Below are 16,282 nucleotides of genomic sequence, written 5' to 3' on the forward strand. Positions count from 1 at the left end.
GGTGAGACTCCCGCCAGATGATAGTCTATAGAGTGCCGTCATGAGTCATGTGTAGTGATGTGGTCATGTGATCTCCGCAGCGATGACGCTCCTCAGGACTGTCCCGACTACACCAGCAGCGGCACCAACAGCTGCTTCTTCGACACCAGACACACGCAGGTCTGGCAGATCTACTGCATGACCGTGACGGCTCACACGGCCTCGGGCCCGCGGACCTCGCAGAGACACTGCCTGGACGTGGCCGATATAGGTACAGGACATCACGTCCTCCTGTCCACACTGAGGAGTGTGTGTTTGTCCTGCCCTACACTCTTACAAATAACGTCTCTTTATTGGGATTTACCCACTTAACCTTTAATAACCTTTAATAATAATCCATGAAATCTTTCCATTGCACAAAAGGTTCTTAAGATTACTGTAATTTTCTTTACACTAAGAGATTTTTTTTTTTTATTAACTCTTTCCCCACCAGCATTTTTTATCCTTTTCACCAAACCAGAATATTTTGCCGTATAAATATCTGAACATGCAATATATCAAAAGAAAGAAGCTTTTATTTCAGCTTCATTCATTATATTTGATCAACACTTGAATGTGTGTAAGTTTCATCAAAAAGCTGAGAAAATTGTGTTTTTGTCAAAGTGTTCATCCGAATGGGATTCAGAACGATGATCATAAACACAGACGGAGTAGATCGAGTCGCAGCCGTTTCCTCCTAATGGGTTCAGCATTTCTTCAGTAACGTTCGGCAGTTTTGATTTAGATGCTGTTTAAAGTTTGATGATCGCGTTATAATTTACATGTGCGTCAGCAATGCTTCTATCGCTCGTTTCTGCTTCCTGTCCTGTGTTTTAATCGGGAGATTTTGTACTCTTTCAGAAGATGTGTAATAGCGCCCCCTACCGCATAACAGTGAAAACACGGATCGCTGGGAAATTCAGTCAATGGCAGGGAAAGAGTTAAGAACTGTTTACTGAAAGGATCTTTGGGAAACCAAAAATGGTTCTTCTATGGCAGTTTTTCCCAACCCTGTTCCTGGAGGCACACCAACACTACACATTTTCCAACTCTTCCTAATCGATCACACCTGAATCAACTCATCAGCTCGTTAGTAGAGACTCCAAGACCAGAAATATATGGGTCAGAAAAGGGAGACATCCAAAATGTGCACTGTTGGTGTGCATCAAGGAGCAGGGTTGGGAAACACTGTTCTATGGCATCGCTTTAAAAAAAACAACCTTTGAAACCTTTATTTTTAAAGGTTGATTTGCAGCCTAAATGCAGAGTTTCACAGCTTGTCAATCAGCTTTATTCTACAGCACTTTAGACAGTACAGTTGTTTCAAAGCAGCTTCACAGTAATAAAGAGGTAGATAGGAAAACCGGTTTCTCTGGAGCTCATCCTCCTCAATAATCATGATCTGGTGTGTTTGCGTCTGCAGTGCAGACCGACCCGCCCTTTAACCTGTCCTACATCATGCTGAACGAGAGCCACTGTGAATCCTGCCGCTCCGTCACGCTGTCCTGGATGTTCCCGATCGCGTCTCTGGTGCGCGAGGGATGGATTACGCTGGTCTACGAGCTGCGCTACAGAAACCTCGCTCAGCCCGACACATGGAAGGTACGGCCTTCGCTTTTAGGACAACAACTGGGAACACTGTACAATACAGGAGCACAATTATGCACATAAATCATTATAATCCTCATCAATTAGGCATCAATCGAAAGCTTGAACACTCAAAATCCATCCTCTGAAAACGGTTTTGAAATTGGACATTGTGTTACCATGGAATCGATACTTTAAATCCTTTTAGCAGCTTGGCTAGACATATGGCTTTGATTTTATAGCAATTTTAGAGGCCAGATTATTTAGTTCTTCATGAATCATACATTAACTCATAATTATCTGTGCATTAGTTAAGCGTGAATTAATGCAGTAGTGCAGCCGTATTGTAAAGTGTTTCACAATAATTCTAGAAATGTTTATGAGAAAAGCCTCTTTAAGTAAGATTGAGGACGTGTGGTGTGTGTCCGTAGGTGAAGGAGCGTTTGCGGGAGCCTCATGTTGACTTGTTGGGTCTGCCGGTGGGAAAGTATGAGTTCATGGTCCGGTGCCGCTCCGGAAACAGCAAACACTGGAGCGCATGGAGCGAGTCCATCAACATCAGCGTCATCGGCAAAACTCTGTCCGGTACACACACACACTCACACACAGGCATTGACCCGTCTGTCACATGTGAAGGTTGAGCTCATGCTCTAAACATCTGTCTGTGTGTGTGTGTGTGTGTGTGTGTGTGTCAGATCGCTTGTTGGTCTTCATTCTGCTGACCAGCCTCGGCATCATGGCCTTCCTCATCATCGGTTTTGGGTTTATTCCACAAGGAAAGAGGTCAGTGAGGTACTTTTTTAATTATAAAAAATAAAAAAGGTTGTTGCAACTTTATCTTGCAATTCTGACTTTATTACTCTTAATTGGTATGGCTGTCATGACAACTCTCGCAGTGTTTGGGATGGTAATGGGTATGATAATGTTGATATGTTTGGTCCTGGTGGAATAGATCTGCTACGCTGCTGCTGCCAATACACACACACACACACACGACATGCTGCTGTACAATATAACACATGAATTGCCCGTATCTATACAGGTGGAGCTGGGGAAAGAGGAGAGTTTCTGAAAGCGCGCTGCAGCAAGTATTAACATTACATTACATTAAATCATTTAGCAGATGCTTTTATCCAAAGTGTCTTACAAATGAGGAGAACAATAGAAGCAGTCAAACAAACAATAATGCAGCAATATGCAAGTGGCGTGACGAGTCCCAGTTAATCTAGCACAGTTTTATATATATATATATATACAGTATATAGATATAGAAGAGTAAGTGTTAGTATTAATGGGTCCAGTGTTGCCGAAAGAGATGCGTCTTCATCAGTTTCATGAATATGGCTAATGACTCATCCGCTCAGGTTCAGTCTGGGAGGTCATTCCTCCAGCAGGGAACAGTCCAGGGGAAGGTCTGTGAAAGTGATTCTGTGTCTCTTTGAGATGATGCACCACAAGACGACTGGCAACCAGTGCAGGTTTATGAGGAGAGGAGTGACGTGCGTCTCTTCAGCTCAAAGACCACTCTTCTGGATTCTGGATCAGTTGCAGAGGAGTGATAGTGGAAGGCCTGCCAAGAGAGCATTACAATAGTCCAGTCTGGACAGAACAAGAGCTTGAACAAGGAGTTGTGTAGCTCCGATAGGAAGGGCCTGATCCTCCTAATGTTGGATAAGGCAAATATGCAGGACCGGCAGCTCTAGTAATGTGGTCTGTGAAGTTCAACTGATCATCGATCACAACTCCAAGGTTCCTGGCTGAGCTTGATGGAGTTATGGATGAATAGAGAACCCATCTGAATAGAGAAGTTGTGGTGCAGTGTTGGGTTGGCCGAGAACACGAGCAGTTCTGCCTTCGCAAGGTTTAGTTGAAGGTGATGGTTCTTCATCCAGCAAGAAATGTCTGTCTGTCAGGCTGAGATGCGAGCAGCTTGTGTCGGATCATCCGGCTGGAATGAGAGGTAGATTTGAGTGTCGTCAGTGTAGCGGTAATAGGAAAAGCCATGTTTCTGAATGACAGATCCTAGTGATGACATGGAGAAGAGAAGCGGTCCCAGCACTGAGCCCTGAGGGACTCCAGTAGCTAGATGTTGGGTCTTAGACACCTCACCTCACCCCTGTACACCTAACTGCAGAAGAAAGGGCTTGAAAGAGATGAGTGGGGATATTTGAAAGTTGAGCAGCGAGTTCATTGGCTACTGATACAGCAGGATCCAATCAGCTGTGCCCTGTAGAGAATGATGTGTTTGCAAGCAGATTGAGTTTAGGACTGGTCAGCCTGCGCCATCTTGAGTTTCATGACAGAACTTTAGATAAACTCAGAATTGCAAGAAAGTATTTTTGAGATTAAAAGTCACATTTACCTTTTTTATTTTTTATTCTGTGGTGGAAACAAGCTTCCATAAACATAATCGTGGTTCTGCTCTTGGCTTTGAGGGACACCATGTGCATGAACCAATTCATATCAAAACATATAAATAATACATTAGAAAAAAAAACTATATGTAAGAAACAAATAATAAGATGAAATAGAAACTCTTCATTCCACATTCTCATTAAAGTCTTTCTCTGTTTGTGTTCCTGCAGAATCAAAGCGTTCCTCTTACCGCCGATTCCCAAACCGCGCATCCGTGGGCTTGAACCGGTTCTGCTGAAGGTCTCGCTGTCCCGTCACACACCACACAACCTTTTACACTACACTGACTGGGTTAATAGTGCTGTTTAATTCAGCCATCACTAGTGGTCTGATCAAACCTCTACAGACAGCGTTTATTTGAAATAGAATCTTTTGTAACCTTATAAATGTCTTTACTGTTCTATTTAATGCATCCTCAATAATCTTACCCGAAACGTTTGAGCATTCGTGTGTTTAGTAGGAACCACATGAGTAACTTCAATTAAAGAAGCATCTGCTTTACCTTCTGTTCTTTCTGTCCATTTGCCTCCAGAATGGGAAGCTCGATGAGATCAATCGTCATTTCTCCAGTTTCCACGGCTATAAGTCTCCTCAGTACTCCATAGAGACGTGGTACCAGGTGAGCATGGACTCGGGTTCGGCCCTGACGCCCAACAGCTTCCCGTCTCACTGTGAACAAAAGCCCGTCACCGGCCCCGAGGGACCGCCGGCCCTTCAGACGAGCTCCAGTCCGAACCCGTACTGCCCCAGTGGCCCCGCCTCCTACTGTGAGGGAGCCACGCCCCCTCCCGACCCTGGCCACGCCCTCCCCGAGCTCTTGTCGGTCCCAGGCATGGACTACACCATGATTCTAGGCTCCGCCCCCGCGCCAGCGTCACATGACTTCTACACGTGTGTGACTGGCGTGACGGCCAGCGGGCAGCTTCATCTGGTGCCTCACCTGCCCAACATGCTGAAACACACACACACACCCTACGTGCAGTTTAAAGAGGACGTGGACAAGAGCTGCCAGCTGGTGGCGCTGTTGGAGAAGCAGAAGGAGGAGCTGAAGGACACCGACCCGAGCGAAGCTGCCATGCCTTTAATACCTCATTCATCAGACTGAGCGCAAACCAGCAAACACTCAGGACCTGCAGCGTACAATCTCACACACACACACACACACACATGTAAACATGTTCGTTTAGCTGTACTTGTGGGGAATCTCGATAGACGTAATGGTTTTTATACTGGACAAACTGTATATTCTGTCCCCTTACACTAACCCTACCCATCACACACACACACACACACACACACACACACGCACTAACCCAACCCCTAACCCTACCCATCACACACACACACACACGCACTAACCCGACCCCTAACCCTACCCATCACACACACACACACACACACACACACACACACACACACACACACACACACGCACTAACCCGACCCCTAACCCTACCCATCACACACACACACACACACACGCACTAACCCGACCCCTAACCCTACCCATCACACACACACACACACACACACACGCACACTCAGATCTTAACAATCATGTGATCCAGGAATATTTTTTAAATCGAGGACAGCCGAGAGAACTGGAGCTCTTGTCACTCACTGTGATTGATGGGTAATACCCTCGTCCGGCCCTTCGCTAACAGGAAGTGTTTACAAGCCATGAACACAAAAATATGCACAACAAACACACACTAGAGCGAGTGTGACTGTGAACGCCAGCGGTCTGGAGATCGGAAGTGTGTTTCTGAGACTCATCAGGCTGAATATGAATTATTAAGTTGTTGTAACACGGGTGCATCGTTTGCTGGTTGAGCGAGTGATGATGTCATGAATGTACGGTGTGATGATGTCACGAATGTACGGTGTGATGATGTCACGAATGTACGGTGTGATGACGAGCCAGACGACACAATCCCACGATAAAGTTTCTCTAGCGCATCCGTTTTACACCCTGATCCTCAAACGCAGGCGATCGATGATGCCGAGGCTTTATTTGAGGAGACTACACTATGGAAACTTGTTTCTGCCACGGAATAAAACAAATACAAGAGGAAAGTGTGAGTTTATATTTCGCAATTTAAACTTTTAACTCACAATTAAGAAAAAGTCAGAATGACCTTTTTTTATTTGTTACTCCGTGTCAGAAACAAACTTCCACACTTCGGCACTTTCCATGAAAACGGCAAACTCTGGAGTTACGCGTCAGAAACACTAACCCTGCTTTAATATCTGGAGTTACGCATCAGAAACACTAACCCTGCTTTAATATCTGGAGTTACGCGTCAGAAACACTAACCCTGCTTTAATATCTGGAGTTACGCGTCAGAAACACTAACCCTGCTTTAATATCTGGAGTTACGCATCAGAAACACTAACCCTGCTTTAATATCTGGAGTTACGCATCAGAAACACTAACCCTGCTTTAATATCTGGAGTTACGCGTCAGAAACACTAACCCTGCTTTAATATCTGGAGTTACGCATCAGAAACACTAACCCTGCTTTAATATCTGGAGTTACGCATCAGAAACACTAACCCTGCTTTAATATCTGGAGTTACGCGTCAGAAACACTAACCCTGCTTTAATATCTGGAGTTACGCGTCAGAAACACTAACCCTGCTTTAATATCTGGAGTTACGCGTCAGAAACACTAACCCTGCTTTAATATCTGGAGTTACGCGTCAGAAACACTAACCCTGCTTTAATATCTGGAGTTACGCGTCAGAAACACTAACCCTGCTTTAATATCTGGAGTTACGCATCAGAAACACTAACCCTGCTTTAATATCTGGAGTTACGCATCAGAAACACTAACCCTGCTTTAATATCTGGAGTTACGCATCAGAAACACTAACCCTCAGTTCAGTTTCAGTTCAGTTCAGTTTCAGTTTATTGTCCCCTAAGGGAAACTTGTCTTGCAGCCAGGTAAACATACAGGTAACACCACATACACATACAATTAAGCAACACAAACTACTAATTAAAAACTTATACACTACTACTCATCTAGGTCAAAGAATTGTGCAAATTTAGCAACCTAATTGCATTTGGTATAAAGGAGTTCTTTGTCCTATTGGACTTAAAACAAGGGACTCTAAATCTCCGACCTGAGGGGAGGACCTCAAAAGAACAATGAAGGGGGTGATTTACACAGTCCAATATGGCATCGGCTTTCCTCATAACCTGCCTCTCATAAATATTTGTCAAGGAAACCTGTGGACAGCCTATTAACTTACCAGCCACCTTCACAATATGGCTGAGGTTATTTTTCTCCCTCAGGCTGATGCCCCCATACCAGGCAATAAAAGCAAAAGTAAGGACAGATTCAATAAAAGATTTATAAAATAAAGACATGATAACCTTATCAACATTAAAAGAGTTAAGCTTCCTTAGGAAGTACAATCGTTGTTGTCCCTTTTTGCAGATCATCTCTGTGTTTATGTCAAATTTGAGTTTACTGTCTATCACAGTACCCAGATATTTATACTGCTCTACCACCTCTATGCTGATTCCTTTTATATAGGTGGGTAGAGGAGAACCAAGTTGTTTTCTCCTAAAATCTATGAGCATATCCTTGGTTTTAGAGGTGTTAAGCTGGAGAAAAGACCTGTCGCACCAACTGACAAACTCTTCAACCACTGGCCCATGCTGAGATTCATGTTTCTGCAGTAAACTGACAATAACTGTATCATCAGCATATTTCAGGATGTGTCTATTGCTATAATGGCTCCTACAATCGTTAGTGTAGAGAATGTATAGTAGAGGTGAAAGTACACAACCCTGCGGAGAGCCAGTGGAAGAGAAACGCCTTTCAGAAAGACAACCATTCACCTTAACTCGCTGTGTTCTATTTGTTAAAAAATCCATAATCCAGCTCACAAGATTACTCTCAATATTAAATTCTGATAATAATTTACTGACTAAAACATGTGGCTGGATAGTATTAAAAGCAGAAGAAAAATCTAAAAACAATAGCCTGGCATGTGTACCAGGACCCTCTAAATGACTGTAAAGGAGATTTAAGAGTGTAATGTGGGCATCCTCTACCCCTCTGCTAGCCCTATATGCAAATTGCCCAGGGTCCAGGGCCCCACCCACCCTGAACAGCAGAAGCCGCTTTACTATCCTTTCAAATGACTTCATGACCAGTGAAGTCAATGCCACTGGTCTGAAGTCATTTAATGTGCCTGCAGAGTTGCCCTTTGCCACTGGAACAATAATAGACTCCTTCCAAGCCATTGGGACCCTTCCCTGTTCCCGGGACATCTCAAAAATGTCAGCAAACACCCCACAGAGTTGCTCTGAACAACACTTCAATAATCTCCCAGTAATTCCATCTGGTCCTGGACTCTTATTTACCTTAATTCTCTTAAATACAGACCTAACCTCCTCCTTTGTAATTGAGAAAGGTATAGATTCTACCTGAGCCTGTTCCTCAGTTATTTTCTGTAGTTTGTCCGAGAAGTCATGAATATCAAAACGTGAAAAAAAGGTGTTCAGCGCTTCAGCTAACTCGCTATCATTTTTATACATTGGCAATTGGACTGGTTTATTATGTGTTTTTTGCAAGCCTATCATTGTTTTCACACCATCCCATGCTACCTTCAAGTTGTTACTGCCCAGTCTTTCCTCTATCTTATTTTTATATTGCAATTTAGCCTTCTTGGTTTCTGCTCTGACCTCCTTAGTTGCCTCCCTAATTTCACGCTCATCCCCCTTATGAAAAGCCCTATGTTTTTTCATTAACACTTGTTTCAGTGAGCTAGTGACCCATGGCTTATTATTTGCATACACTTTGACATGCTTTTTGGGAATAATAGAATCCACACAGAAAGAAATATAACAACATACAGCATCAACAAGCTCATCAATATCCGAAACAGAGTTAATGAAGACAGACCAATCGGTGCAATCAAAACAACCTTGTAATTTCAGAACAGACTCATCCTCCCAGATCTCAATCTCTCTAGTTTTAACTTCCCCCCTTTTAAGCATAGGTCTGTACACCGGGGTGAGATTGATAGTACAGTGATCTGAGGATCCTATGGGAGCCAGAGGGAAGGCCTTATAAGCCTCCTTAATTGAACCATAGCACTTGTCCAAAGTCTTATTTTTCCTAGTTGGACATGTGACGTATTGATACAAGTTGAGGGTTTTACTCAGTTTGCAGTTATTAAAATCCCCCATAAGCAGACACGGGGCATCCGGGGAAAGAGATTGAAGTCTTTGAGTCACTTTGCGAATGATATCGGCAGCAGTTTGTGTGTTTGCTTTGGGGTGAATATATATTACAGTCACAAATATCTGGGGAAATTCTCTCGGGAGATAGAACGGGCGAACGGAGATGGAAAGCAGTTCGATGTCAGGAGTGCATATCTTTTCCCTGATGGTGATGTTGCTGCACCACCGCTGGTTTATGTATACACACACACCACCACCCTGAGATTTCCCTGTGATTTCTGCGTCTCTATCCAACCTAATTGGCGCCCCAAAGCCGCTGATCGATAAATCCGTGTCGGTGTCTTTAGACGACAGCCACGTCTCACTGAAGGCCATAATACAGGCGTTCCTGTATTCCTGTAAATAGTTCGAGTTTGCTTGAAGCTCATCAATCTTGTTTCTGAGCGACTGAGCATTTGCGAGTATTATTGAAGGGAGCGGAATACGGCGTATTTTTTGTCGTTTTAACCGAAGTCGGACGCCACCTCTCCTTCCTCGCTTCCTCTCTTTGCGAGAGTATTTGCGATCATTTCCAGGAGACCTACGCCTAGAGATCTCAGCTAGAATGTCTTCAGATACAAGCGGGTCCAAATATATATTTCCCATACACGGATTGTCCCATCGCATCAAACATTCTCGAGAATATGTCCTTACCGGCTCACGTTGCTGGCTGCGTTCGCCTTGGACATAGTAAATCCATAAAGTCCATAAGATGACAGCGTAGTATATCTCCATGGCGACTGCTTGAATGAACAATAGTATCTAGTCCATTTTCATCAAACAGCGAATCAAAACAGGAAACTTAAAGCACTTCTGACAAACAAAACGCAGTCAAACAAACACACCTGCTGCTTGTCACTACAGCTAGAGTAGCGCCACCCTGCTTTAATATCTGGAGTTACACGTCAGAAACACTAACCCTGCTTTAATATCTGGAGTTACGCGTCAGAAACACTAACCCTGCTTTAATATCTGGAGTTACGCGTCAGAAACACTAACCCTGCTTTAATATCTGGAGTTATGCGTCAGAAACACTAACCCTGCTTTAATATCTGGAGTTACGCGTCAGAAACACTAACCCTGCTTTAATATCTGGAGTTACGCATCAGAAACACTAACCCTGCTTTAATATCTGGAGTTACGCATCAGAAACACTAACCCTGCTTTAATATCTGGAGTTACGCGTCAGAAACACTAACCCTGCTTTAATATCTGGAGTTACGCGTCAGAAACACTAACCCTGCTTTAATATCTGGAGTTACGCATCAGAAACACTAACCCTGCTTTAATATCTGGAGTTACGCGTCAGAAACACTAACCCTGCTTTAATATCTGGAGTTACGCGTCAGAAACACTAACCCTGCTTTAATATCTGGAGTTATGCGTCAGAAACACTAACCCTGCTTTAATATCTGGAGTTATGCGTCAGAAACACTAACCCTGCTTTAATATCTGGAGTTATGCGTCAGAAACACTAACCCTGCTTTAATATCTGGAGTTATGCGTCAGAAACACTAACCCTGCTTTAATATCTGGAGTTATGCGTCAGAAACACTAACCCTGCTTTAATATCTGGAGTTATGCGTCAGAAACACTAACCCTGCTTTAATATCTGGAGTTACGCATCAGAAACACTAACCCTGCTTTAATATCTGGAGTTATGCGTCAGAAACACTAACCCTGCTTTAATATCTGGAGTTACGCATCAGAAACACTAACCCTGCTTTAATATCTGGAGTTATGCGTCAGAAACACTAACCCTGCTTTAATATCTGGAGTTACGCATCAGAAACACTAACCCTGCTTTAATATCTGGAGTTACACGTCAGAAACACTAACCCTGCTTTAATATCTGGAGTTATGCGTCAGAAACACTAACCCTGCTTTAATATCTGGAGTTATGCGTCAGAAACACTAACCCTGCTTTAACCCTCTGATGGTCTTCGGGGTCTATTGGACCCCAAATGACTTTTGCTCAAATTAAAAAAAATGTTCTCTTTGTCCAAATGGTTTGAAACTTTCTACGGCTCTCAACACTTTCTAGATCTACAAAAAAAAAAAAAAAAAAATCATGATATCTGTTTTTATGTTGGCGTGACAAAAATAGTCACACTCGTGGTCTTCGGGGTCTATTGGACCCCGCTATCAAAATAGACAAAATAACATCATCAAAATCAGAAACAATGTAGAACACATAGACAGAAATGACAGAAATAAAGTGGCACACTTCCAACAATGCAAAAAACATCCACAATCCAAAATTATCATGCTCACCACAGGCGCACACACACACACAAACACACACATAAACAGGAATACATTTATACAGGAATATATAGACTATAAAAACTGTTCTCTTATCATTTGTAAAATAAAATAATCTAAAATGCAGAACCACCAGAAAAATAAATTGGTAACACTTAGACGCATTGAAAATGTGCACACACACACATACACACACAAACACACACACACACAGACACACAAACAGGAATACATTTGTAAGGCTATAAAAAGTCTTATAATTTGTCAAATAAAATCATACAAAATGAAGAACCACCACAAAAATAAATTGGTGACACTGTACACATAAAAATAAAAATAAAATGTACACACACACACACAACAACAACAACAACAGTGAAGTGCCAAACCTGCTCCAACCCTGTCTGCAGAAGTCATGCGGTTTACCATGCATAGTGTTTTTTCAGTACAAAAAATGCTAAATTTTGACAAAAAATATTTTATTTTTGTTATAATTGTGATTTTATAATATTTAGATATGAATCCAACTGAATCCAACTTTAGAAACTAAATCTTTCAGTAATTCAAATAGCAAATAGCATATAATGGAGCTCTATAGCCATCTAGTGGTTAAAGTGATTTATTACAAATTTTAACCTGTATTTTCCAAAAAATGGGCAAAAATCTTACATTAAACCTTGTAAAATTATCCATGGTATCCCCAGGAATGAAAGTTAGAAATCTGGGTCTTTTATAAAATTTATTTAACATAAAATGCTGTTTTTTTGTAAAAATCCTATTTAATTAAATATTTATTTATTTATTTATAATAATTTAAAAAAAATCATAAATTCTCCAAAAACTGCACAAATGTTGAGTAAAAACATTAATAAACAGAGTAAAATTATATTTGTAAAAAAAAAAAATATTGTTCGGTTACAAAATTAAATCGACCATCAGAGGGTTAATATCTGGAGTTACGCATCAGAAACACTAACCCTGCTTTAATATCTGGAGTTACGCGTCAGAAACACTAACCCTGCTTTAATATCTGGAGTTATGCGTCAGAAACACTAACCCTGCTTTAATATCTGGAGTTACGCGTCAGAAACACTAACCCTGCTTTAATATCTGGAGTTATGCGTCAGAAACACTAACCCTGCTTTAATATCTGGAGTTACGCATCAGAAACACTAACCCTGCTTTAATATCTGGAGTTACGCGTCAGAAACACTAACCCTGCTTTAATATCTGTAACTGTTATTGCACTCGAGATTAAGCAGATAGTGTGAACCGGATCTAATGTTTGACAATTAGACTTTATATCCAGGGTTTTAATCGCACTAAAAGTTGCAAATCTTTTTCTGTAGGTTCAACACCTTTAATGACTCCTGTAGCCTTTTCCTGAAGAGTGCCGTATATAAAACACTTGTGAGAAAAAAAATGGCTGTTTTATTTTTATATTTTTCTTCTTGACTTTGAAGCAGTTTCATATGAGCTCTTTATAAAATAGTGTCATACATAAAGAGAGATTCATATTAATGTTACAATAATGAGAGTGTGTGTGTGTGTGTGTGTGTGTGTGTGTGTGTGAGAGAGAGAGAGAGCTTCTATATTGTGTGTGTGTGAGAGAGAGAGAGCTTCTATATTGTGTGTGTGTGTGTGAGAGAGAGAGAGCTTCTATATTGTGTGTGTGTGTGTGAGAGAGAGAGAGCTTCTATATTGTGTGTGTGTGTGTGTGCACATGGTTTTATATGTGTGCATTAGAGAGACTGAAGCACTGTGTTATTTGTTCAACACTGTTTCTCTTTATTTGCATTTCAGTGACAGAAAAACGTCCTCTGCTTTTCCTCTCTGATGGATGATTTCTCGTTGGCCGTGTCGTGTCTGTGCCTTTAATCGTGCGGGTTTTCCTGTAAATGTACATAAACACTCCTAACGCACTGTTCATACCTGCAGATGAACTACAGTAACACATTAGAAAGGTTCTGACATATTTAAAGAGAGATTTATACAGTAATAAATGTGTCCGCTGTCACAGAAATGCAGTATATATTCTAACTATAACACTTTTTTGTACATTAGATTATTTTTGTGTGCTTTATTCTGTAAGCTTTTGTTTCTGTCCTCTATTTTGTCATCTGTGGTTGAATAAAGCCGTGAGCTGACGGACAGTGTGTGATCACGAGTTTCTGTGGTTCATGATTCTTTTAGAATAAACGTTCCAAAGGGGTTTTTCACTGAGATGCCAAAGAACCATTTCTGGTTCCCCAAAGAACTTTTCAGTGAAAACCTTTAGTTAAAAGAGCATTTTTTCTCAGAGCAAAGAACATTTTAATAATCTAAAGAACATTTTGTGGAAATAAATATTCCATGGATGTTAAAGATTCTTCATGGAACCACTGATGCCAACAAAGAACCTTTATTTTTAAGAGTGCACACACACACACACACACACAGACTCTCACACACATTTACACTTACACAAACACAGACACACACACATTCACACAAACATCACACTCAAACACACACACACACACACACACACACACAAACATCACACTCAAACACACACATTCACACAGACAGACTCTCACACACATTTATACTCACACACACACACACACACACACACACACACAGAGAGAGACTACCACACGCACACACACACACACACACACACAACTGCTTAGAAAAATGCAAAAACAACCAATTTCCACTCATTGATCAAATGAGTGTATTTGAGGGTTTTCATGATGTTCACATCAAAAAAAATGTGTTTTGGGGTTTCATGATGCTTTAAGATGTCTGAGCTGGCAATCCTCACACACCTGTCCTCACACACCTGTCCTTCACACACCTGTATCCTCACACACCTGTATCCTCACACACCTGTCCTCACACACCTGTATCCTCACACACCTGTATCCTCACACACCTGTATCCTCACACAGCTGTATCCTCACACACCTGTATCCTCACACACCTGTATCCTCACACACCTGTATCCTCACACACCTGTATCCTCACACACCTGTATCCTCACACACCCGTATCCTCACACACCTGTCCTTCACACACCTGTATCCTCACACACCTGTATCCTCACACACCTGTATCCTCACACACCTGTATCCTCACACACCTGTATCCTCACACACCTGTATCCTCACACACCCGTATCCTCACACACCTGTCCTTCACACACCTGTATCCTCACACACCTGTATCCTCACACACCTGTATCCTCACACACCTGTATCCTCACACACCCGTATCCTCACACACCCGTATCCTCACACACCTGTATCCTCACACACCTGTATCCTCACACACCTGTATCCACACACACCTGTATCCTCACACACCTTTCCATCACAAACCTGTATCCTCACACACCTGTATCCTCACACACCTGTATCCTCACACACCTGTATCCTCACACACCTGTCCTTCACACACCTGTATCCTCACACACCTGTCAATCACACACCTGTATCCTCACACACCTGTATCCTCACACACACCTGTATCCTCACACACCTGTATCCTCACACACCTGTATCCTCACACACCTGTATCCTCACACAGCTGTATCCTCACACACCTGTATCCTCACACACCCGTATCCTCACACACCCGTATCCTCACACACCCGTATCCTCACACACCCGTATCCTCACACACCCGTCCATCACACACCTGTATCCTCACACACCTGTATCCTCACACACCTGTATCCTCACACACCTGTATTCTCACACACCCGTCCATCACACACCTGTATTCTCACACACCCGTCCTTCACACACCTGTCCATCACACACCCGTCCTTCACACACCTGTCCTTCACACACCTGTATCCTCACACACCTGTATCCTCACACACCTGAATCCTCACACACCTGTCCTTCACACACCTGTATCCTCACACACCTGTATCCTCACACACCTGTATCCTCACACACCTGTATCCTCACACACCTGTCCTTCACACACCTGTATCCTCACACACCTGTCCTTCACACACACACACCTGTCCTTCACACACCTGTATCCTCACACACCTGTCCTTCACACACCTGTATCCTCACACACCTGTCCTTCACACACCTGCTGTATCCTCAAACACCTTTATCCTCACACACCTGTATCCTCACACACCTGTATCCTCACACACCTGTATCCTCACACACCTGTATCCTCACACAACTGTATCCTCACACACCTGTATCCTCACACACCTGTAACCTCACACACCTGTCCATCACACACCTGTATCCTCACACACCTGTATCCTCACACACCTGTTGCCTCACACACCTGTGTCCTCACACACCTGTATCCTCACACACCTGTCCATCACACACCTGTTGCCTCACACACCTGTATCCTCACACACCTGTATCCTCACACACCTGTATCCTCACACACCTGTATCCTCACACACCTGTATCCTCACACACCTGTATCCTCACACACCTGTATCCTCACACACCCGTCCTTCACACACCTGTATCCTCACACACCTGTATCCTCACACACACCTGTATCCTCACACACCTGTATCCTCACACACCTGTATCCTCACACACCTGTATCCACACACACCTGTATCCTCACACACCTGTATCCTCACACACCTGTATCCTCACACACCTGTATCCTCACACACCTGTATCCTCACACACCTGTATCCTCACACACCTGTATCCTCACACACCTGTATCCTCACACACCCGTCCTTCACACACCTGTATCCTCACACACCTG

At 42.8% G+C, this 16,282-nt stretch overlaps 1 protein-coding gene across 1 annotated transcript in view; it reads left to right on the forward strand.

Moving 5' to 3' along the window:
* The window catches only part of LOC130082200 (prolactin receptor-like), a 10,038-nt gene extending 4,913 nt beyond the window's left edge, over positions 1-5,125 (forward strand). The window contains exons 2-8 of the mRNA XM_056246960.1: position 1; positions 81-250; positions 1,442-1,620; positions 2,037-2,190; positions 2,301-2,388; positions 4,191-4,260; positions 4,553-5,125. The exon at position 1 is cut by the window's left edge and continues 117 nt beyond it. Coding sequence (XP_056102935.1) covers position 1; positions 81-250; positions 1,442-1,620; positions 2,037-2,190; positions 2,301-2,388; positions 4,191-4,260; positions 4,553-5,125 — 1,235 coding nt within the window. The remainder of the gene's footprint in view (positions 2-80; positions 251-1,441; positions 1,621-2,036; positions 2,191-2,300; positions 2,389-4,190; positions 4,261-4,552) is intronic.
* Positions 5,126-16,282: the final 11,157 nt, after the last annotated feature.

This window comes from Rhinichthys klamathensis, unplaced genomic scaffold (assembly GCF_029890125.1).
Source record: "Rhinichthys klamathensis goyatoka isolate OS25496 unplaced genomic scaffold, OSU_Roscu_1.1 h1tg000041l_1, whole genome shotgun sequence".
In the NCBI taxonomy this organism is placed as follows: Eukaryota; Metazoa; Chordata; class Actinopteri; order Cypriniformes; family Leuciscidae; genus Rhinichthys; species Rhinichthys klamathensis.